Below are 23,313 nucleotides of genomic sequence, written 5' to 3'. Positions count from 1 at the left end.
TCTCCGGCAGGACATTCGTTTCCCCTCAGGGTCTGTGCGGTCTGGAAGCTCCTGTAACTTGAACCGGGGTCCCTGGGCCCCTGGGAATGACTCAGGTGGCATCCAGGTGGGTGAGGTTCTGAGCATCCATGCTGGTGGAAGCTCGGAAGTTGATGAGGTTGGGGCACAGGGTGACAGAGAAAACAAAGCGCTGAAATGGGGCTCAGGCAACCAGGTATCCTCCAGGCGCGGGAATAGCCAGCTTTGTGTCTTCCCAGTTCTGAGCTTCAGTTTCTCAGCTGGAAAATGGCGGGAAGCAGAACAGGGAGGGGCTGACAAACTATTAAGGTCCCATCCGTAAGGTTCTAGTGGGAGCACCACAGGGCTGCATTCTTTCACATGACTCCCACTTACAAGGTCATTTCGATTTCTCTTTCTCCCCTCAGCCAAACGCAGGTACCCACAAAGTAGATCTGTTGGTCACTAATCCCCGAGATGAGAAGTTCCCAGGCAAGCCCCTATTGAATCATTGAAGGGTGGTGAGCTCAGATTCCTGGCACCGAGTGCCGGTGATGACATCACCCCCAAAGCGGGAGCACACAAACCCTAATTATAGGCTCCCCTTTCTCCCCGATTTCTAAGGAGATTCTTGAAACCAGGCCCCTTATTTGTGTCCAGAGCCTTTTTCTCTGTTCGCAGTGATTTCAAGATTAAACCAACCTCAACGTGCTACAAAGGCCTCTCTCATGTGACCACAGAGAATTACTTGAGCGTTAAGATACTACTTAGTGCTCTGAGGAACGAGTTTCTTTTTTGTGTCTTTTCACTGGAACACCATTACCAATTTCCCCCTATTTCTATGCCTCACCCTTCTCGTGGTTTATAAACTACCGAAGATGAAGGAGGCCTATTTCCATGAACCCTCTGCTGCTAAGCCTTTCGGAGTGATCTTGAGTCAGTGAAATGTTCCTTTTCCCTCACTACCAGCACTGCTAACTAATCAAGCACACAAGTAACTCCACTCCTAGCCCATTCCCCTGTCTCTATGATTTAAAAAGAAAATGTATTATAATTCAGTAATATGGAGCTCTGTCTGCCCTGTGTTACTCTTTGCTGCGGTCTAGCCCAGCACCTCTGCTTGCGGAAGCACAGTGACTGCGCTCTGGAGGGATGCCTACCCCCCCCACCCCGCCCCCACTCTCTCTCTTGAGTTGCAGGAGGGGCTTCGAGAGAGGAGCTGTCAGGCCCTCTGCTTTGCAAGATCAGGTGGGAAACGTTCTTCCTGCGTTTTGGTATTTGGGAGGAACTTTCAGACCAGAAGTTGTTGCAGTTTTAGAGAGAGTCAAGGACACAGATAAGGCATATTTTCATCCCTGTTAACAGATTTTTGTGGTGAAACTAGGGGTGGGCAGGGCTGAAAACTGGTTGGGGTGAGGTGGGAAGTAGGCTGAGAGACACTATGGATCATTTTCCTGTGCATCTCAGATTCTGATTCCACTAAATATCAACTTTCTTCATAGCAGGCTCTGCAAGATTAGGCAAGTGGAAAAGGTGGACTTTGAACCACGTCCCTCTGGGTCCAGAGTCCATGGTCTTAAACCATCCCAACAGAGGGATATCTGTAATTTTTTTTAGACCAAAGAATGCTATGATTTTCCTTCTCAAAGAAATTTATAGGATACAACCTAGAAAGCAAGAAATCAAATGAATCTCATTTCCTTGAGCAAAGCAATTCTATCAAGTCACCCTGCTTTTGCCACCTATCTCCCCCATCCCCACCAACAAAGATGGGCTCACTGACCCAACACTTCCAGCACAAAGGTCTCTTCCTATCCATGTCTTTGGTTGCCCTGGTACATTACCGGTTGATGTCATATATATTATTGACCAGAATGCATATGGGAGTGAGGACTGTTTGGATTCCTTACCCTCTTCAACTGAGTGTGTGTGTATGTGTGTGTACTAGCCTAACATTAGAGATCTCATTTGCCTAATTATGCCCTCGCTCTGTGTTAATTGAAGATCAGTGCATGCTTTCTAATAGTGCAGCTCTGAGGCATAGCAGTGTTTTCTTCTCTATACCTTACACATTTATTCTCCATTTTCCCCACTTCTCTCTAGCTCCTTTCCCTGGTATCCTGAATTTCATTTTCACACTCATTTACATTATTTCTGTACGCTTTTCTTTTATGTTTTGGTTTTTTCCTGTTATGAACAGTGAAGACTGTTCCTTACTCTTTTTTGCCATACCATGTAGGGAGCACAGCATGAAAAAGTTCGAAGCAAGGATGACAGTTATTATTCGAGAAAATGAAGGTTGCAGAAGACACACAATGGCTCCCTGCTTTATGTTTGCAACTTAAGAAATACAGTAAATGAAAACCCATATTTACCAAGCTGGTAAATTGGAAGTAAATATTTACACATAAGCAATATTTATTTTATATTTAGATTCCTCTCACTTTGGGTCCCTTTGGATGCTATAAATGAATTGCATTTACAAAAGAGATTTTCATGTAATTTTTTTTTTTATTGAAGTATAGCTGATTTGCAGTGTTTTGTTAGTTTCTGGTGTGCAGCGCAGTGATTCAGTTTCCATGTAATTTTTTAAACTGAGAGAAAAATGCCAGATGAGAGGATGCATGTTGATATTCCCTCTAGGTCCTATTTCCCTTAATATTTTTGCCTTATTTCTTGCCTTTGTGTTCTGATTTTGCACTAATACCAAGGAGATGTCATTTGAGAACTGAGACCCAGTCTGAGGGATGGAAACATGGGTGTGCTAAGAGGAATCAGCTGGCTGAGCAGGAAAACAAAAGTGAAAGTTGGGAGTAAAAAGTTGTCTTCCAGATTTGCAGTTCTATCCTTAAGGAAGAAAATGAAGTTGATTGAATGCCCCAGCACTGCCCCGCAGCTGCCCTGGACATAAGAGCATTTGATGGAGCCCGTGTCATGAATTGCTTCATATTGTGAGACATAAATAAAGCTCTCATATCGGGTGACTTACTTCTGTCATGTTAAGTCCAGGTTTCTTCCTTTTCTTCCTGTGTGGTTCACAGTGCTGTCTTTTCAAGGTACAGCAAGTGGTCTCTTCCCAGTGCTGTCTTTTCAAGGTACAGCAAGTGGTCAGCAAGCCAAACCTAGCTCTTTACTCTATCAGTTGCTAACGGGTAGGAAACAGCCCCTCAGATCTCAATGTTAGTAGCTTCAAAGACAGGATGGCGCAAGTGGCAGTGCTTTGATCACAGCCTATGTAAAGGCAGTAAACTAGAGAAAATGTAAGTGTTCTAACCTTCTTGTACCCTGTAAATTATTCAGTCTCTCTTTGTGGGAAATATGGTAATGCTCATTGAAAGACTGTTTTGACATTTAGTACCAAATCACAGCAGAACCATTAAAATTGTCCCCAGTTTATCTCACCCTCCTTCCTTTTCTCTGTCCCTCAACATTTCTTTTCGGTCTAAAAGATTTAATCCGTTTTTATGGGGCTCCACTGTGTGTCAAGCAAAGTGCTTTAGAAAGTTACGGTTTCAATAGTCTTGACGAATCACGGCTTCCAAGGGGATGCTTCTAAATGGACCGTATTCTCTTTCTGCCAAACTCCAGTGCTGGTCACCAGGGAGAAGGGGAGATGTGTAAATATTGATTTTCAAGATGAAAAGAGAACCCAAAGGACCGGCCAAAGGAAGCCATACTCCTGAGTGCCCTGTGGGTTCATGACCTAGTTTGTTTCCCTGACCTCCACCTCCCATCAGCAGTCCAGGGAGTCCACTTTCTGCTTACAAGACAGTCCAGGATGCAGTGGAGTTGATGGATATTACTGACAAAGAAGTTATATCCTAATGTTTTGACTAACTAGAGCCCAGGTTTCAGCAGGTCATCATATGGCAGAATAGAGAATATTATAGGGCATCTTCCATGCTCTCCAGAGTAAAGAAGGGGTGGGGAAGGCTCCTGGGAGGGGTCTTGAAAGGTTGAGATACACACTGCAAAGCAAGGCAAATGGCATTTTTATGCGTTTGCTGGGGCGTGGTGTGGGTGAAGGAAGCTTTAAAAGGGAAAGGTAAACATTTGCTGGAGTCTTTGGTATTGAACTTAAAGCCACGCCTTTGTTCCAGTTTTATAAGGTAATGGATGGCAGGAAAAGCTATAAAGCTGGAGTTAATTCATATATAGAAGGAATAATCTTTGGAAACCATCTCATCCAAGCTATCTACGGCTTGATCTTTTGTTAGAATGCGGAGTATCCATGGTTTCTGGCATGAATTCTGCTGAGGGCTCTGTAACTCACATGTATCAACTGTTGTGTGTGTACAGAGACTGAGATCGCATACTTGGATTTCATAGACTGACGTGTGTGTGTGTGTGTGTGTGTGTGTACCGTGGCTAGTATTTATTCAGTGATTACCATATACCAGGCTCTCTGCCAGGTGCTTTATATACCTTACGCAATATTCATACTTTAAGTGGATATCATTTTTCATTTAAGTAATGGAGAGGTTGAAGTTCAGAGAGCTTACACAGCGAATGCACAGCAGAGCTGGGATTCCCACCCTGGGAACGTCTGTCTGAAGCATGTGCTCTTTCCATAGTGCCTTTTCGTCTTGGGAGGAGGTAGTCATAGTATCTTCTGTATTGTCTGTGGCAAAGGCGCAGTCGTCCCCTCCAAGCAGCTTGCCTGCTGTACATCACGTGCTGGGCCAGGCAGTGGGCATTTACAGACACACCAGCCAAGCAGAGTGTCTGCCGCTCTGAGAGGACATTTTGGCTGGGCCGAGAACTCAGACATATCTGTAAATGACGGTAATATGAGGAAGAAAGGGACAAAGGCTGTAATGAAAACAGAATTAAAGGGCCAGGAGAGTTCTGGAGAGGGAGATAGCCCTATTTCTTATTTTATTTTTTTAATCACAAAGTAAAAAGATTTATTTTCTTGAGCATAAATAAGCATCCACCTACTAGATTAGTAGCCCGGAGCTTTTTGGTAACTTTATTTTTTTAAACCATTTTTTAAATTGAAATATAGTTGATTTACCATGTTGTGTTAGTTTCAGGTGTGCAGCAAAGTGATTCAGTTACGTATATATATATATTTTTTTCAGATTCTTTTCCATTATAGGTTATTAGAAGATATATAACTCCCTGTGTTATACAGTAGGTCCTTGTAGGTTATCTGTTTTATATATAGTAGCGTGTATATGTTAATCCCAAACTCCTAATTCATCCCTCCCCTGCCCCCCACCCCGCCCCCGCTCTGCCATCCCCTTTGGTAACCATAAGTTTGTTTTTCACGTCTGTGAGTCTATTTCGGTTTTGTAAATAAGTTCATTTTTAAATTTGTTTTTATTTTTATAAAACATTTTTATTAAGTTTTCTATTTAAAAATTTTTCCCCAATTTCTTGTGTAAAAAAAATTGCAAATGAAAAGTTGAAAGAATAATACAGTTCTTACCACATACCCTTCACCTAGATTGACTCATTGTTAGTCTTTTGCCAGATTTGCTTTCTCTTCTCTCTCTCTCTCTCTGTCTCACACACACACACACACACACACACACACACACACACACACACACACACACTTTTCTCTACTAAAGACTTCAGCACGTAGAGAGGGCGCCATTCTGTGGGATCAGGGAAGACTGGAGGGAGGGTGTGGCACGGCGGTTGTGTCTTAAGGGTCGGAGTGTGGGTTGGAAAGGGGAGCCAGGTGGAAGGATGGGGCGCTCAAAGGTGCAGAGACTGGCCGCAGAAGAAGAGCCGGGAGTGGTGGAGCTCGGGAGAGAATTTCGAGTGGGCTGTAAGGAGGGGACGAGAGGCGCCAGGAGAAGGGGTGAGATGCCGCGGAGAGAATTGGAGGGTGGGCGAAAGAGGGTCAAGGTGGGAACTTTAGACCCACCCATTTAGGGGAGGTAGGGGAAGAGGAACCAGAGAAGGAAAGGGTGGTCGGGAAGGAGAGGACAGAAGGATGGGGAGAGGAGGAAGTGGCCAGTGAAATGGGTGCTGTAGGCAGTGGTTTCTCACAGCCTGAGCCTCCACAAACAGCAGCAGCAGCAACTTGGGAAATTGTTAGAAATGCAGATGCTAGGACCTCCTACCTCAGACCTACTGAATTGGAAACTCCAAGGGGGCAGAGTCTTAACATGTTGTAACAGGGCCTCCTGGTTGCATACCCTTGCTCATAAGGATGCTACTGAGAAGGCTGACCTGGAAGAAAGCAATCTCGGTAGAATAGTGAAGTCCAAAGTCAGATTCAAAATAGTCGGTGACATGGCCTTTACTTACAGCCAGTAATTTATATGTGCTCATGTTGAAAGCATGCATTGCAGCATTGTTTACAAGATGAAAAGACTAGAAACAGCCTCATGTTAAAGAAATTGTTATTCCATAATCATGGTTCTTTTAAAAAAGAAAAAGAAAGAGCTGTCTTCAAAATATCTTGTCAAATGGAAAAAGCAGGCTGCAGAACTGTGTGTTTACTGTGCTACCATTTGTATAGAAAAGAAAAGGATATGAATTTGCATAGCTTGTTTCTAGAAGAATGCACAAGAAAGTGTGAAGGATACTCAAGGAGCTGTTGGTTGGGGAACAGTGCTGGCGGGGGAGGGGCTGTGGTTTCCATGTTTGCCCTTTTGAACTTTATGCTAGATTCAGATATTACAAACTCAAAACAAGTTTTAAGTATTAAACATGAACAGAAAAGGTTTAAAATAATAACAAATGATCAGAAATTTGAGTGTCTCTTTCAGTCTCTGTGTAGATTCTTCCTCCCACTGAGAGCTCATTATTTATGAAACAGGCCAACCCATTGCTACACAGTGTCCAAATTTTTCCTTGTCCTGAGGTGCTGTTTCACAAGACCTGTTCAGGTGACAGAGCTGAGACTGGCCATTGGCAGAGCAATGAAGGTTCTGCCCGAGAGAGTTCGCCCTTGTTCTCTCCCCACCAAAGCCTATGATTCTACCCCTTGAAAGTGTCCCACAGAGATAGATTTTATGTTTTAAAAATCAATTCACCTTCATAAGACATCTCTCTATTCGAGTTCTGTGAATATAACTAATCTACTTTGGAGTCATCTGGGGAGAACATCACAAAATGCCTTGAGAGAGAGTCCAGACAGGAAGCTCTTAGAGTAGTCTGGTAGGAAGGAGAGCTTGAACCGGGGGCCAGGGGGACACTGAGGAAACGAGCCTCGTGGCACAGTTGGGGAGGTAATATGTATGGGGCTTTGTGGGCTGTGCCGTGGGGCTGAGGAGGAGCTTGGAGTCAGAGAGTAGGGCTGGCTGGATGACCGGGCATCTGAGAAGATGGAGATCATGGTGGGCACAGGAAGCTGCCATAGATTTTCGTAGCACTTTACAGTTTAAAAACGTGATCTCAGGGGCGTCCCTGGTGGCGCAGTGATTGGGAGTACGCCTGCCGATGCAGGGGACACGGGTTCGTGCCCCGGTCCGGGAAGATCCCACGTGCCGCGGAGCGGCTGGGCCCGTGAGCCATGGCTGCTGAGCCTGCGCGTCCGGAGCCTGTGCTCCGCAACGGGAGAGGCCGCAACAGTGAGAGGCCCGCGTACCGCAAAAACAACAGCAACAACAAAAAAAACGTGATCTCATTTTAAAGTGTCACAGTAGCAAGCTAGGGACTGTTATACCTATTTAAAAGATGAGGCCCAGAAAGGTGCAATTAGTCCAAGGCCAGTGTCCGGATTTGCACCAGGGACATAATTTTGAGTCTCCTGTACCTTTTTTTTTCTTTCTGTGCTTTCCTCTCATTTCGCCCTCCAGCTTCACAGAACTCTCTTTCCTCTTACAAAACTTCTCCTGTGAGTTGATCCCATTTAATCCCTGCTTCCGGGGCTCTTTGCTCCCACAGAGCCTCCTTCCGTAGCCTTATGTTCATCCTCTCTTGCTGTGTGAACACCTTGTCCACCTGTGCGTGGCCCTGCTGCCCGTGTTCCTGCCCAGCCTCCTGCCTCCGCCAGACTCCCCAGCCGAGGTTCTCCCTCTCCATTTGGTGTCCTGGCTCCCTCGCCCCAGCAATCTAGCTTCCTGTTCTTCCCCCCAGGAGTCTGGCCTCCAGAAGGGGCACAGACCCTCTACTTCTGATCCTGGTGGTCTTTTCTTAGTGCTCACTCTGTCCTCTTGGTAACTTGGATGTTGGATACTGGGGCCACAGTTCTATCTGCCCTTGGCCTCAGTGATACGCCCTTGACCTCATCAAGTGTTCCTGACCTGATCACAGTCATGCAAGCATCTTGGTTGGCCTCTTCTCTCCCCAACGGCCTTTTTTCAGGCCCCCTCTGAGCCTCCCACCAGGCTGGTCTCTTCCCTGTTTTGAGAGCCAGGATGCACTTTCTTCTCTTCCATCTCTCATCTTTCTAGCTCAGGACACCTATAGGAAATCTTCCCTTGTTGAGCTCTCTCCTTTTTCTCAAGTTCTTACAGTATGTACAGCCTGAGATATTCAACTTAGTTCCTACTTCTGTACACTCCACCAGTGTATTGAGAGATGTTATATCTCCTCTCTTCCTTGACGGCAGGGCCCTACCATAGATTTTTGTATCTCCTGTAGCATCTGTATACAGCATCTTCAGTAGCATATATGCATGTATCAATACATACATGCACACGTACATACATACATTCATACTGATTATATAACTGGTGCTTGACTTGTGTTTGTTGATATACAGATAGATAACATTTTTTTGAGGGTAAATGTGGTCAGAGCAGCTAACTCTGCTGTATTATCTTTGTGTGTGTGTGTGTGTGTGTGTGTGTGTGTGCATTTGATATTTATTTTTATCGGAAGAAAACTTCCATTTGCAATCCTTCAACCAGGGGCTGGTGACTTGACTCAGTCAGTTGTGGGTCACCCCCTTCCCTTTTCCTGGCGTGGGAGAGGGAGTGTGTGTGTGTGTGTGTGTGTGTGTGTGTGTGTGTGTGTGTTTGGAGGAAGAAAAAATTGTTACTTCATAGTGCCTATTTAAAGGGACATTAAAATTCCTCCTTTTTTTTGTAATGGGCATTTACTTCTTTTTTCATTGTTCTTTTTTGTAGATTGAGCATAATCTTAGTTCATTCACTGTCTACTTTCCTATTAATAATAACCTCTGAAATTGCTTTGGTGGGCATCCTATAATCAATTCATGTCATTTTCTAAATATATATGCTTAATATTTTTTGACTTTGACCCCAGAATTGTGTAGGTTATTTTTTTTTTTAAATTACTAATTTTTTCCCTTTTAAATTTGTTTCTTGCTGTATTATCTTGACAACTTCGGCTACACAGAGCAGTCCTGACTCTTAGGATGTTTTGTTTACGAAAGCGAGAACATGGAAAAAGAGGGGAAAAGAGGGAAATAAATCTCTTAATTCATTGGACAGATATTTGTTGAGTATCTCCCATGGGCCTGGCACTGGGAGTAGAGTGGGCTTGAGGCAGACAAGGGCCCTCCTCTTATGTGTTTAGAGTCGCATGGAGCAGACAGATAATTAAGTACTGAACAGAGAAACAAGATAAATCCAAATAATGTTCAGTCCTATGAAGCAACCAGAAAAGAGCAGCACGGTAGGGCGTGCTACTCGTCACGGGCAGAGGTGGGAGAAGGTGGGAGAAAAGGAGGACGAAGACAGCTCTCGATGGCCAAGGTGGGGATTGCTGAAGAGTTGACATTGGACTGAAACCTGAACGAGAAGAAGGAACGGGCAGTGATGATCCTGGGGGGCAGCCTTGGAGCTAGAGGGCACAGCACATAGCAAAGACTGGCAACGGGGAACAGGCTGGGCATATTCTGGCAATGGAGAATATTGAGTACTAAAGGAATATGGAAAATGTAGTGGAATATGTGAGTAAGCCAAAAGTGTATCTGTGCATACCCACAGTATCTGTAGGAGAAAATGAAGAAATCTATTCTCAGGTTTTAAATCATTCCCTAGAGGAGCTATACCTATATAATGGAGGTGCCAGGAAATCTAGGAGTTTCTTAGATCCTCAACAAAATCGCAAACTCTCTGAGGGCAGGGAATCTCAGCATTCTTGTGTCCCACCTCGTAGCATGATGCCAGGCACAGAGAGAAGATATTTGATAAACATTTGATGAATTAACACATGGAGAAAATGAATAATTGCCCAAGACTGAGATTTCATATGTTAATATTATTTACTTTTAGTTTGTCTTTCTGTCTCAATTTAGCTTTGCATTTGTACCAAATGCAATCATATAAACGGGAAAAAATGCTGAAATGTGAGAAAACCATCTATAAGGTCTTTAATAATTCTAAGAACCAGAAAGAAAATAGAGTATGGAAACTGGCAAGAGCACACTTAACGTATTAATATATTGTTTGCATTTTACAGTGAAAATGCTGATTTCTTGCTATATGCCATGTCTGTAATTTGGAGGCTAATGTGTGTGCAATTTCTTGTAAAAGAGCTCTTAAGAGTCTCAACCTTAGGAAATAAGTAGCTTTCTTAGTCTCTAATCAGACGATCTTCTTGAAAATACAAATTACAATTGTTTAAAGAGGAAAATAAACAATTTCCATCAAATCATGAACCTTATGATTTTTTAAATTCCAAACTGCTTTGTAAATCAAGATTGGCCTATTTGTTTTAATGGCAAGCTCTCAGAAAAACTCTTGGGAGTTAATAATCAAGTTGATGCAGCAATTCTAAAGCCCATTAATCTGTATTTGTTTTTTTTTTTTTAACATCTTTATTGGGGTATAATTGCTTTACAATGGTGTGTTAGTTTCTGCTTTATAACAAAGTGAATCAGTTATACATATACATCTGTTCCCATATCTCTTCCCTCTAGCGTCTCCCTCCCTCCCACCCTCCCTATCCCATCCCTCCAGGTGGTCGCAAAGCACCGAGCTGATCTCCCTGTGCTATGCGGCTGCTTCCCACTAGCTTGCCTCTCGCTTTGTCACAGCTCACCCTTCCCCCTCCCCATATCCTCAAGTCCGTTCTCTAGTAGGTCTGTGTCTTTATTCCTGTCTTACCCCTAGGTTCTTCATGATATTTTTTTTTTTCTTAAATTCCATATATATGTGTTAGCAAGAGAAAGACAAATACTGTGTTTGTTTTAATAAATCTTACTACACACATAATGCACAACTGAGAGGTATTATATAACCTGGGTAAAGTCACTTTTCTTGTGTAGGAACTACAAAATGGGAATGGCAATTCACGTGTCAAAAAATGATTTTATTAAAAATTATCAGTTTTCATGAGACTGCCTCTATTTCTGGAATACAAATGCTCTTTCTATCTGAATCAGTCTTTGAACCAATGACAAAATTAAAATTGTATCTATTATCTGCCTGGATACACCTGATTCAATTAAATTTTTTTTAAAAAAATAAATTATGTGCTGTAAGAATTATAGGAAAATAATATTCATAACTCTTGGTTGGCAGACCAATTGTTCATGGCATTTCTTTACATAATTAGAGCTTCTACTAAAGTTAAAAAGAACTTTCTGTGCTTGACATTTGGATGAACATTGGTGAGGGAAAGCATACCTTTTCCCTAAGTTTCTGTAATACACATTTACAAACAGTGCTTTGTAGATAAACTTCCAAGAAATTTGTTGTCACATTTGCCTGCTGGGTATAGAGCTCAGACATGGTTGGGTTTGCAAGATGAAGCAAATTAATGCTTATCAGTCCCAAGCCGAGGTTTTAGTTAATGTCCTTCCATGCCTTCCCAACCCCCGCAATTGCAGTTAAAGTTCAACCATTCAGGTTTTAAGTGCAGCACAGCGAGACTGTGATTGATATCATCAGGCACGTAGACTGTGCTTTGCTATTGGGTCAGACAGCCAGGCAAGAAGAAAGCAGTGCCAACCCTATTATAAAATCCCTGCTTGTTAGGATAACTCTGGGAGCTGGCAACACAGTGTAGCAGAGAAGGCAGATTCTCGTGTCGTTTACTTTTTATGGAATTAGGATGCCATGAATCAAAGAAGGCCCTCTGGATCTTCTTCTAAGGACCTTTCTCCATTAAGAGGACCTAAGTCTAAGTGGCTCCTAGTGGTAGAGTCCAGTGTGTAGACCTTGTCTACTGGATGGCTGATTGTTACAGCTCCTCCAAGGAGGATTTCGTGTATGTATTGTAGGATGTTGCCAGTAAGCATCTGTTATTTCAGTGGATCTGTCCTACTCAGGTGGCCCTTATAAAAATACATGTTCCATCAGCTAAGCTTTCTTAATTGAGACTTGGAGCTGACAAGGCCACAATTAATATTGCTTCCTGCCTGTCTGAGTGTATGTTCACTGTGAGTGACGTATGGATGTATCAGTAAGCCCAACCGTGAATCCTATTAGCTTAGGAAATACAGAACACTTTTCTCTTCTGGCTTCTGCAAGACTAGGCAGGCTTTATGAGGGTGAGGAAAAAAAAACTAGTCTGGTTGAGGACCCTGCGGATTACAATCACCACATGTTGGAAGATTTCTACGTGAAATAGGAAGCCCTAGGTAGGAACAACCACGTCATTTGATCCCAGAGTGATCATTTGATTTGCTGACATAAAGCTGTATTTATTTATAGCTTCTGGCCAAGACAACCCCATTGTCAATAATGACAATAACACTAAAAGAAGTCAAGTGTTCCCAGAAAAGTATGCTTTTATTTTTTGACCTAATGATCGGGGTTTAATGAAGCTATTGTAATCTTTAGAGCACCATCGTGTTGTCTTTCTTTCCCATCTAGCCTCCAACTTCTGTGATTGCAGGGACCATAATTGGTGCATCTGTGCTAGTAACTAGCACAGTCTCAGGGACGTGGTAGATACTTAAAAATATCTGTGGCATGAATGAATGTTCTCTGCAGTTGGGGCATCTCCAGGAGCAGCAGACAGCATTTTCTGTCTGCTTTTACCCTGGAAGTTCGGTAGGAGAAACAGGCATAAGAAACATGGCGTATTCTTTGTGAGTGGTCTTCATCACTCAGCTCTCCTAAATCATTTGACATTTGCGTCTGTAGTTACTCTTTGTCTTTACCATTCCTAAATAATAAACAGATATTTATGGAATCCCTGGTATTAGCCCAGTGTCTCTGTGGGTTTTGTATTTCACTTGTGTCCTCCAAGTTCAGTGCTCTGTTCTGTGTTCTCATGGCCTCTGTACTCATCTCTCTCAGGGGAGCCCTGACCACCCTGTGTTGGTCGTTGCTGGATTACTCACGGGCCTTCCCCTTGGACTGTCAGCTTCACGAGGCTGGGATCTACTTCCTTCTGTATCCCCAGTTTCTAATATTGTGTTTGACCTACTGTGGACTTGTGTTGATATTTATAGAAGGAATGAATGAGTGAATGAATAAAAGAAATGAATGAATAAAATGACCATATTCGATGTTAGATCATCTTTAGGCACTCATTTTCAGATGCAGCTGGAGAAGTGAGATCCTGTGGCATGGTGTCCATAGTTGTTGTGATTAGCATGTCATTGAAACCTGTATCTGGCCTTGACTGCTATTGATGTGGTGCCTTGCTAATGTGTTTCTCGTCGCCAAGTAAGGGGCTCAAAAATTAAATGATTAAAATGATCTTTATATAGATATAGCACTAAAAATGAGAGATCTGGTTGTATAAATTACCAAAGGTCTACAGGCATAGGACTTAAAATGAATTAGGTCAGAAATTTGAACGGCCTTTAAAATGCGGCTCATGGCAGTGGCTCTTTGCTTTCTGCAGGGTTCTTCTCTGGGGTGTTGCTGTGATATGAAAGGCTTCAGGTCAAGGGTTTGAAGGTGAATAAAAATTCCAAGGGGATGAAATAAAACAAGAGTCAGATAATACAGCCAATGAAATGGTTTTCAGGATAAATAACTACAATTTTGAAACAGTGAGTTTAAAGTTTTCTGTTAAATAGAAGTAATACATATGGTATTAAATGGAAATATTATCAAGGATATTATATAGTATGCCTGTTTTTTCCCAGAGACTACCTCTTACTATCCATGTAGTTACCACATAAATCTAGGTGCTGTCCTCATATCCCTAGTCCGTGATAAATCAACTTTAAATGACATCTACACACTATAGAAAAGGAGGATAAATTTAGTCGTTTGTAATTCTCCTTCTATTCCTGCCAATATTTCGCAATAAAATTATTATTTTTAGTTCTGTTGGGCAGTGCTATAATCTTTAATTATTTGCTTGAGTTCCCATTTTTTCGGATTCATGTCATTTTTGTTGTCTTTCTTGCTATCTCATTATGTAAGATGAGGATGCTGGTGACTTTACTACCTGTCCTTCCTCCTGTTCTGTGTCTTACCTCTGCCAGCCCTTCTTTTACTTTTTCACTAACGTGAAAGTATCTTAGTATTTATATTCTGTTCTTCAGGGAGGGACTTAAAAATGATTTAAAGGGAAAATTGAAAACCAAAGACAAGAAGTGACTTGCCTGAATTCTGCTTAATGTTAGAGTTGGGACTAAAACCTGGGGCTTTTGACTGCCAACCTAGTGGGCTTTCTAGATAAACTCGTTGACCTCATTCATCAGATGTTTATTGAATGCTTATTCTCTGCCAGGCACTACATTAAGTACCAGTAATACAAAAATAATAAGAAATTGTCTCAAGTCTCATACTCTCATACAAATAGGAAAGACAGATGTGTAAACAAATAACTATGTTTCAGTGCAATAAGGTGCAAAGGAAGGTGTGTGTAGCTTTCTTTTTGTTTTTTAATCTCACAGGTCAGAGATTAGAGAAATGGATATAATTATTAGAAGTGACAGCTTTAATACATTGAGGAGACAGCATTTTACCCAGCTAACTTATGCATGTTTGAAAAATAAGTAAGACTTTGCTAATATAGTTAAAGAGAACTAATTTAAATTGTCTGTTTCGAGATTAAGTATAAAAGAAAAATTTTTACAAATTTATAACTATAAATTATATAATAAATCATATTATATGTGTTTAATAAGTTTTTATGTGAGAATATCCAAATATTCTTCAGTTGTCCTTATAGGTTTATTTAATATTTTGACTTTAAGTCTAAGGCTTATGCATTTTTTTAAAATAGATCTTTCTTATGGTGACTTGTGAACTTTTTCCTTTCTTTCTTCCTCCCTCAGATTTTCATCACTGTGAATTGCCTGAGTACAGATTTCTCCTCCCAAAAAGGAGTGAAAGGACTTCCTTTGATGATTCAGATTGATACATACAGTTATAATAATCGTAGCAATAAACCCATTCATAGAGCTTATTGCCAGATCAAGGTCTTCTGCGACAAAGTGAGTAAAGATGACAGTTTGTCATAAAGGTATTTTTGTTATTAGATATCACTTTAATGACATTTCCCCCTTGTCACTTTCTCTTGTCTAGTGGTGTCAAAATAATCACTTACCGATCACAGTGGGAGTGGTAATCTTTCATTCTCAGTTCCTATTAGATATCTAGGGAGTCATCAATCAACTGTATTTCTTTTTTTTAGTCAATCATTCTACCACTAATTTAATGACTGATTGACATTGCACTGTGCTATGAGTCTGATTCAGTTAGATAACTGAAATAATAGATTGTTTTTAGTGGATATATAGATCCTGTCCCAGAACATATCGATGTAACCGCTATTAATTTATGAGTTAAATGGGGTCTCAGCTAGAGCCTTTTGGAATGGAAATGGCACCTCTAAAATAAGTTCATTAGCAAACATGCTTCAGCAGAAGATGTAGTTTTTGAATCTTCTTGAAACCCCTCATAAAAGACAGAGCAATTAAAATGGCAAAGATGAAAATCCCGTGATTATGTGACAAGAGACCCTTACAAAATCCCAAATGTGAATGGGACCAAGCATCAACAATTTCAAGACCTGTCCTTCCTCCTGTCCTTCCTCCTCTCACGATGCCCTCCTGGGCATCGTGAGAGAAAGTAGTGGGCCCACTTGATGACCAAAGAACAGGGAACCTACCAAAGTGACGCATGGTACCAGAGAGAGAAGTGGGCCATCAGAGGACAGTATGTGAAACTAGGGTGGGAGGGGATGGATTGTACAGACTTCAGTTTACTGGTGGGTGCAAGGGGACAGAACACTGAAGTGGTCTGGGCTCTATAAACTCTGGAAAGTTATAAACTGAAGCTCCCTGGTAGGATAAAATCCTGCTCTGAGAAGAGGCTGCTGGGAGTAGAATCCAAGTTGAGTTGAACAAAAACAAAAACAAAGGTTCAAAGGAAAGAGAAGTTCCAAATAAAAAGGAAGAGGGGAAAAGATACAGAGTAGGCAGATCGCAGGAAATACAGGACTACTTTCTTTTATCACTTTGTGAACACAGCTGAAGCAGGAGCATGAGAGCCATGAAGCTAGAAGAATTATCCTAGTTCTCTCATTTCACTTTAGAAATGACAGGCAGAAAAGAAAAACAGTTGAATCCCATACAGTCTCATGGAAAAAATAATTAAGATCAGACTGACTTCCTGTGGACAGTGGATGCGTGCCAGAAAGACATGCCCACAAAACAGGTGAAGCCTATAGTCTAATGTTCCAAAAATGGGCTTAAAATTAACATAATTTAAAAATTTTTTTTTGAAATTAACAAAATCATGGAAATTATAAAGAGCAACATAAATCACAGTTTGAAAAACTTAGCCATGAGGTGTTTGGAAAACAGAATGATTTGAAAAGAGATATGGTAGAATTCAGGAAAGAATTTAGAAGTGAAAGATTAAAATACCTCTGAAGAAAAGACTACACTACAAGCAACACAGGAGTGAATAAATAAGAAAAGAGAATGCCTTAATAGAAATACAAGTTGGAAAAGGGGCAAAATTTAAAAAATCGGAAGAAATGGAGAAACAATTAAGAGAAAATAATAGATATAGAAGAGAGGTAAAGACGATCCAAGAGACATATAATATGTGTCTTTCAGGAAGAAAGCTAAAACAATGGAACAGAAGAAATGCTAAAAATGATAAATCAGGAAAACTTAAAATAAAAGTACACATTTTTAAATGGGCTACCATGCATCTGGGAAAGTTGACCCAGGATGACTTTAAAAATATTCTTTGAGGGCTTCCCTGGTGGAGCAGTGGTTGAGAATCTGCCTGCTAATGCAGGGGACACGGGTTCGAGCCCTGGTCTGGGAAGATCCCACGTGCCACAGAGCAACTGGGCCCATGAGCCACAACTACTGAGCCTGCGCGTCTGGAGCCTGTGCTCCGCAACAAGAGAGGCCGCGCTAGTGAGAGGCCCACGCACCGTGATGAAGAGTGGTCCCCGCTTGCCACAACTAGAGAAAGCCCTTGCACAGAAATGAAGACCCAACACAGCCAAAAATAAATAAATTAATTTAAAAAAAAAGGTAACAGATGTTCAAGTACAATTGGTGTCTTTTAAAAAAGAAAAATCCTTTGAGCATCTAAGAAAAATAAAATAGACAATGAGTCATTTATTTTAACTAATTTTTACTGGAGTATATAGTTGATTCACAATGTTGTGTTAGTTCCAGGTGCACAGAACTGGAACTGTGCACCTGGAACTAACACCTGGATATATGCATGTGTATGGTGAATCAGCCATACACATGCATATATCCACTCTTTTCCAGACTCGACTCTCATATAGGCTACTACAGAGCACTGAGCAGAGTTCCCTGTGCTACACAGTAGGTCCCTATTAGCCATCTATTTTATAGTAGATAAGGAGTCATTTATAAGGAAACTTTTATCATCAGACTTTTCAACAGCAACACCTTGTCAGAAGACAATGATATTTAAAGTAATCAAATAAAGAAAATGTGAGCCAAGGATTTTATATCCAGCCAAGCTGACTTTCACTTATAAAGATGACAGGCAAAAGCAAAACAAAATGAAACAAAGAAACAAAACCACCAACGAACAAACAAATCAAAAAATCCAGGGAATATTTCTTCTTAAGGAATCTATTAAAGCTTTAGACACCAGTATGACTGTAAAGACATTGATAAAAGGACTGATGGTGAGCATTATGTGTATATTTACCTTGGATCTAATTCTAAATGATGGGAAAGACAGTAATGGCAATGTGATATGTTCTGACAGTGTAGGCATAGTACACTTATTTAAAAATTGGGTAGGGTAGGGTGGGGAGAGAATATGAAAAATAGAATAAGCTGGCAACTGCTTATAGGTGTTAACTGGATGTAAAAGGGTGAGTTCAGACAGGCCCCGGGGGGAGGGGAGGAAAGGGGAAAAGAGGTTAATGGCTAATTCAGAATTGCCAGCACTCTTAAAGGTGCTACAGTCAGATGTAGATCAAAGATCTACCTTGCCATTGAAATGTCCGAGTTGTAGTTTAGCAGAGATAGAGAGTAGGAAGAAGTGGGCATCTGTGAACAGAGGCAGAGATGGTCATGAGAAAAGAGAAGGAAACACGTTAACTAGAACTGCACTGAGTTTAGGGACATGTGGCATAGCAGTGTCTCTAAAATCTCGATAGCCTTTCAGGTCATAATGACTTCAGTTAGTGCTACTCGTCAGAGCAGCACAGCCCTCTCGGGGACAGTTAGGCAGCCCCCACGATACAGAGGAGACACAGTTAAGTCAGTGAGACACGGTTGTTGTGTAGAAGAGAAAACTGCCAGCGAGCACAAGTAACTCGCCAGAGTCACACGGAGCTGGATGCACATCCACATCTGACTCCAAACTCATACTCCTTATATCTTTAATTCAGCATATTAAGCATTAAGGAAGCATTTTCAAATGACGTACAACATGGAATTTTTAAACTACACGTGGGAGAACGTTTAAACAATTTGAATTCCTTATTTTATTCCAGAAGTTTCAAGGGAGATGGTAGAATCTCCCTCAGTGAATCTCCTTCTTGGAAGGGACGAGAAAGATTAGGATCGAGGAGAAAGGGAGGGAAGGACTGAATGGAGGCCCTGGGCAATCCATTTACCTTTATGTCATAGCTGGAATTGAAAGTAGGAAAGAGAGGGCTTAAGGGATACTCATATAATTATTTTTTTTCAAGTGTTGAGGTCATGAATACTAAAAATCAAAACAAAGCAAAAATGCAGAATACATAGAGAGAGTTGTATTGTTGTTCACCTATGCCCTAGAATGAGAGGGACTCTAAGAAACTCGTGACGCAAAGAGTTTCTAGTGGGTAGTTTTTAGTTTACGTTTCCCAATGTTGAGTGTTAGGAAACTCATAAGGAAGAAATCTCATGGGACAAGCAGGGTGTATTAACCTTAACTGCTATTAATTTTTCTGATAAGCTGGAAACAAACTTTTTTTGCTATAATTTGTCATCATATTTGTAGCTCTGATTTCAAAATCCAGGCAAAACTCACTCCTGGGAAATTAAAAAGAGAAAAAGTTTAATTCTTGCACTTTTCAAATGGGTGTGTAAATGCAAATGATTAATTTGAATTATCCTCTAAAGCAAAAGAATTAAGAGCTATTCCATTTAAAACTGTAAATTTCCCAGTCCCAGTCTAGAGTTTTAAACAGATGGTATTCTGCACTATTTATAGTTCCCCAGCTTGATTTCTAATTAATGCACCTGTGAGATTGCAGATGAAGATAAAGTCCTTCTCTACCTTTTTTTGATATTATGATACTTCTATTAAAATATATGTTTATGAATTTAAAAATTCAGCATCTGCTATATGGCTGTACCTATATCAATACTTATGTCTATATCTTTATATCCGTATTTAATTACTTCCATTATCTTTTGAAAGACAAGAATTATATTGCTGAAGACAGCGACTATATATTGTTCAAAACTTGAGAATAAAGCCACATTCTCTTAAGAATTTTTTTCTCTTTATTAATTCTTGTTTGGAATGATCTTGGAGACAATGACTGTTGGAGATTATGAAAAGCTAAAGATATCCCTCCAAATTACCTTCTTAGCCAACTTAAATAGGTTAAGGCCACATTCTTTTTATTTTTTTTTAAATATCTTTATTGCAGTATAATTGCTTTACAGTGGTGTGTTAGTTTCTGCTTTATAACAAAGTGAATCAGCTATACATATACATACATCCCCATATCTCCTCTCTCTTGCGTCTCCCTCCCACCCTCCCTATCCCACCCCTCTGGGTGGTCCCCTCAGTTATCTCTTATTTTTATTTATTTAATTAATTTATTTACTTTTAACATCTTTATTGGAGTATAATTGCTTTACAATAGTGTGTTAGTTTCTGCTTTATAACAAAGTGAATCAGTTATACATATACATATGTACCCATATCTCTTCCCTCTTGCATCTCCCTCCCTCCCACCCTCCCTATCCCACCCCTCTAGGTGGTCACAAACCACCTAGCTGATCTCCCTGTACTATGCGGCTGCTTCCCACTAGCTATCTACGTTTGGTAGTATATATAGGTCCATGCCACTCTCTCACTTTGTCTCAGCTTACCCTTCCCCCTCCCCGTATCCTCAAGTCCATTCTCTAGTAGGTCCACATCTTTATTCCCGTCTTGCTCCTAGGTTCTTCTGACCTTTTTTTTTTTAGATTCCATATATATGTGTTAGCATACGGTATTTGTTTTTCTCTTTCTGACTTACTTCACTCTGTATGACAGTCTCTAGGTCCATCCACCTCACTACAAATAACTCAGTTTCGTTCCTTTTTATGGCTGAGTAATATTCCATTGTATATATGTGCCACATCTTCTTTATCCATTCATCTGTTGATGGACACTTAGGTTGCTTCCGTGTCCTGGCTATTGTAAATAGAGCTGCAATGAACATTTTGGTACATGACTCTTTTTGAATTATGGTTTTCTCAGGGTGTATGCCCAGTAGTGGGATGGCTGGGTCGTATGGTAGTTCTGTTTTTAGTTTTTTAAGGAACCTCCGTACTGTTCTCCATAGTGGCTGTATCAATTTACATTCCCGCCAACAGTGCAAGAGCGTTCCCTTTTCTCCACACCCTCTCCAGCATTTACTGTTTGTAGATTTTTTGATGATGGCCATTCTGCCTGGTGTGAGATGATATCTCATTGTAGTTTTGATTTGCATTTCTCTAATGATTAATGATGCTGAACATTCATTCAAGTGTTTGTTGGCAATCTGTATATCTTCTTTGGAGAAATATCTATTTAGGTCTTCTGCCAATTTTGGATTAGGTTGTTTGTTTTTTTGATGTTGAGCTGCATGAGTTGCTTATCTGTTTTGGAGATTAATCCTTTGTCAGTTGCTTCATTTGCAAATATTTTCTCCCATTCTGAGGGTTGTCTTTTGGTCTTGTTTATGGTTTCCTTTGCTGTGCAAAAGCTTTGAAGTTTCATTAGGTCCCATTTGTTTTTGTTTTTATTTCCATTTCTCTAGGAGGTGGGTCAAAAAGGATCTTGCTGTGATTTATGTCATAGAGTGTTCTATGTTTTCCTCTATGAGTTTGATGGCGTCTGGCCTTACATTTAGGTCTTTAATCCATTTTGAGTTTATTTTTGTGTATGGTGTTAGGGAGTGTTCTAATTTCATTCTTTTACATGTAGCTGTCCAGTTTTCCCAGCACCACTTATTGAAGAGGCTGTCCTTTCTCCACTGTATATTCTTGCCTCCGTTATCAAAAATAATGTGACCATATGTGCGTGGGTTTATCTCTGGGCTTTCTATCCTGTTCCACTGATCTATATTTCTGTTTTTGTGCCAGTACCATACTGTCTTGATTGCTGTAGCTTTGTAGTATAGTCTGAAGTCAGGGAGCCCGATTCCTCCAGCTCCGTTTTTCTTTCTCAAGAATGCTTTGGCTATTCGGGGTCTTTGGTGTTTCCATACAAATTGTGAAATTTTTTGTTCTAGTTCTGTGAAAAATGCCAGTGGTAGTTTGATAGGGATTGCATTGAATCTGTAGATTGCTTTGGGTAGTAGAGTCATTTTCACAATGTTGATTCTTCCAATCCAAGAACATGGTATATCTCTCCATCTATTTGTATCATCTTTAATTTCTTTCATCAGTGTCTTATAATTTTCTGCATACAGGTCTTTTGTCTCCTTAGGTAGGTTTATTCCTAGATATTTTATTCTTTTTGTTGCAATGGTAAATGGGAGTGTTTTCTTGATTTCACTTTCAGATTTTTCATCATTAGTATATAGGAATGCCAGAGATTTCTGTGCATTAATTTTGTATCCTGCTACTTTACCAAATTCATTGATTAGCTCTAGTAGTTTTCTGGTAGCATCTTTAGGATTCTCTATGTATAGTATCATGTCATCTGCAAACAGTGACAGCTTTACTTCTTCTTTTCCGATTTGGATTCCTTTTATTTCCTTTTCTTCTCTGATTGCTGTGGCTAAAACTTCCAAAACTATGTTGAATAAGAGTGGTGAGAGTGGGCAACCTTGTCTTGTTCCTGACCTTAGTGGAAATGCTTTCAGTTTTTCGCCATTGAGGATGATGTTGGCTGTGGGCTTGTCATATACGGCCTTTATTATATTGAGGAAAGTTCCCTCTACACCTACTTTCTGGAGAGTTTTTATCATAAATGGGTGTTGAATTTTGTCGAAAGCTTTCTCTGCATCTATTGAGATGATCATATGGTTTTTCTCCTTCAATTTGTTAATATGGTGTATCAGGTTGATTGATTTGCGTACATTGAAGAATCCTTGCATTCCTGGAATAAAGCCCACTTGATCATAGTATATGATCCTTTTAATGTGTTGTTGGGTTCTGTTTGCTAGTATTTTGTTGAGGATTTTTGCATCTATGTTCATCAGTGATATTGGCCTGTAGTTTTCTTTCTTTGTGACATCCTTGTCTGGTTTTGGAATCAGGGTGATGGTGGCCTTGTAGAATGAGTTGGGGAGTGTTCCTCCCTCTGCTATATTTTGGAAGAGTTTGAGAAGGATAGGTGTTAGCTCTTCTCTAAATGTTTGATAGAATTCGCCTGTGAAGCCATCTGGTCGTGGGCTTTTGTTTGTTGGAAGATTTTAAATCACAGTTTCAATTTCAGTGCTTGTGATTGGTCTGTTCATATTTTCTATTTCTTCCTGGTTCAGTCTCGGAAGGTTGTGCATTTCTAAGAATTTATCCATTTCTTCCAGGTTATCCATTTTATTGAAGGCCACATTCTTAAAATAAACTTAAGAGAAACAATTTAAGTGTCAAATAAAATAATAAAGATAGCCATCCTCTCTCAAAAGGTGGCAAAAGTGATCACAATATAGTCAGGAAATCCTCAGGCATATTTCTTTTTTCAAATTTAACACTCCATAGTGAACATATAAGTTGGGGAATTTATTTTCAAATGATAAATTTTATGTTTGCAGAAAATATACTATTCTGGAAGAACTAGACTTTTTTGTGCTTTAATGAGAGTGAAAAGATTATTTTCTAGAAGCTTTGCGTCACAAATAATCAAAGGAAGGAAAGGAATTCTTGGAAGG

General features: G+C 40.5%; 1 protein-coding gene across 1 annotated transcript in view; it reads left to right on the top strand.

The window, feature by feature from the left end:
• Positions 1–23,313, top strand: part of GRHL2 (grainyhead like transcription factor 2) — a 119,678-nt gene that overhangs the window by 63,477 nt on the left and 32,888 nt on the right. The window contains exon 9 of the mRNA XM_007465739.1: positions 15,068–15,226. Within this exon, the coding sequence (XP_007465801.1) occupies positions 15,068–15,226 (159 nt within the window). The remainder of the gene's footprint in view (positions 1–15,067; positions 15,227–23,313) is intronic.

Source organism: Lipotes vexillifer, unplaced genomic scaffold, assembly GCF_000442215.2.
Source record: "Lipotes vexillifer unplaced genomic scaffold, Lipotes_vexillifer_v1.1 scaffold10, whole genome shotgun sequence".
NCBI classification, from domain to species: domain Eukaryota; kingdom Metazoa; phylum Chordata; class Mammalia; order Artiodactyla; family Lipotidae; genus Lipotes; species Lipotes vexillifer.
The sequence above is the reverse complement of the archived record's forward strand: the minus strand, read 5'-3'. Positions and strand labels throughout refer to the sequence as shown.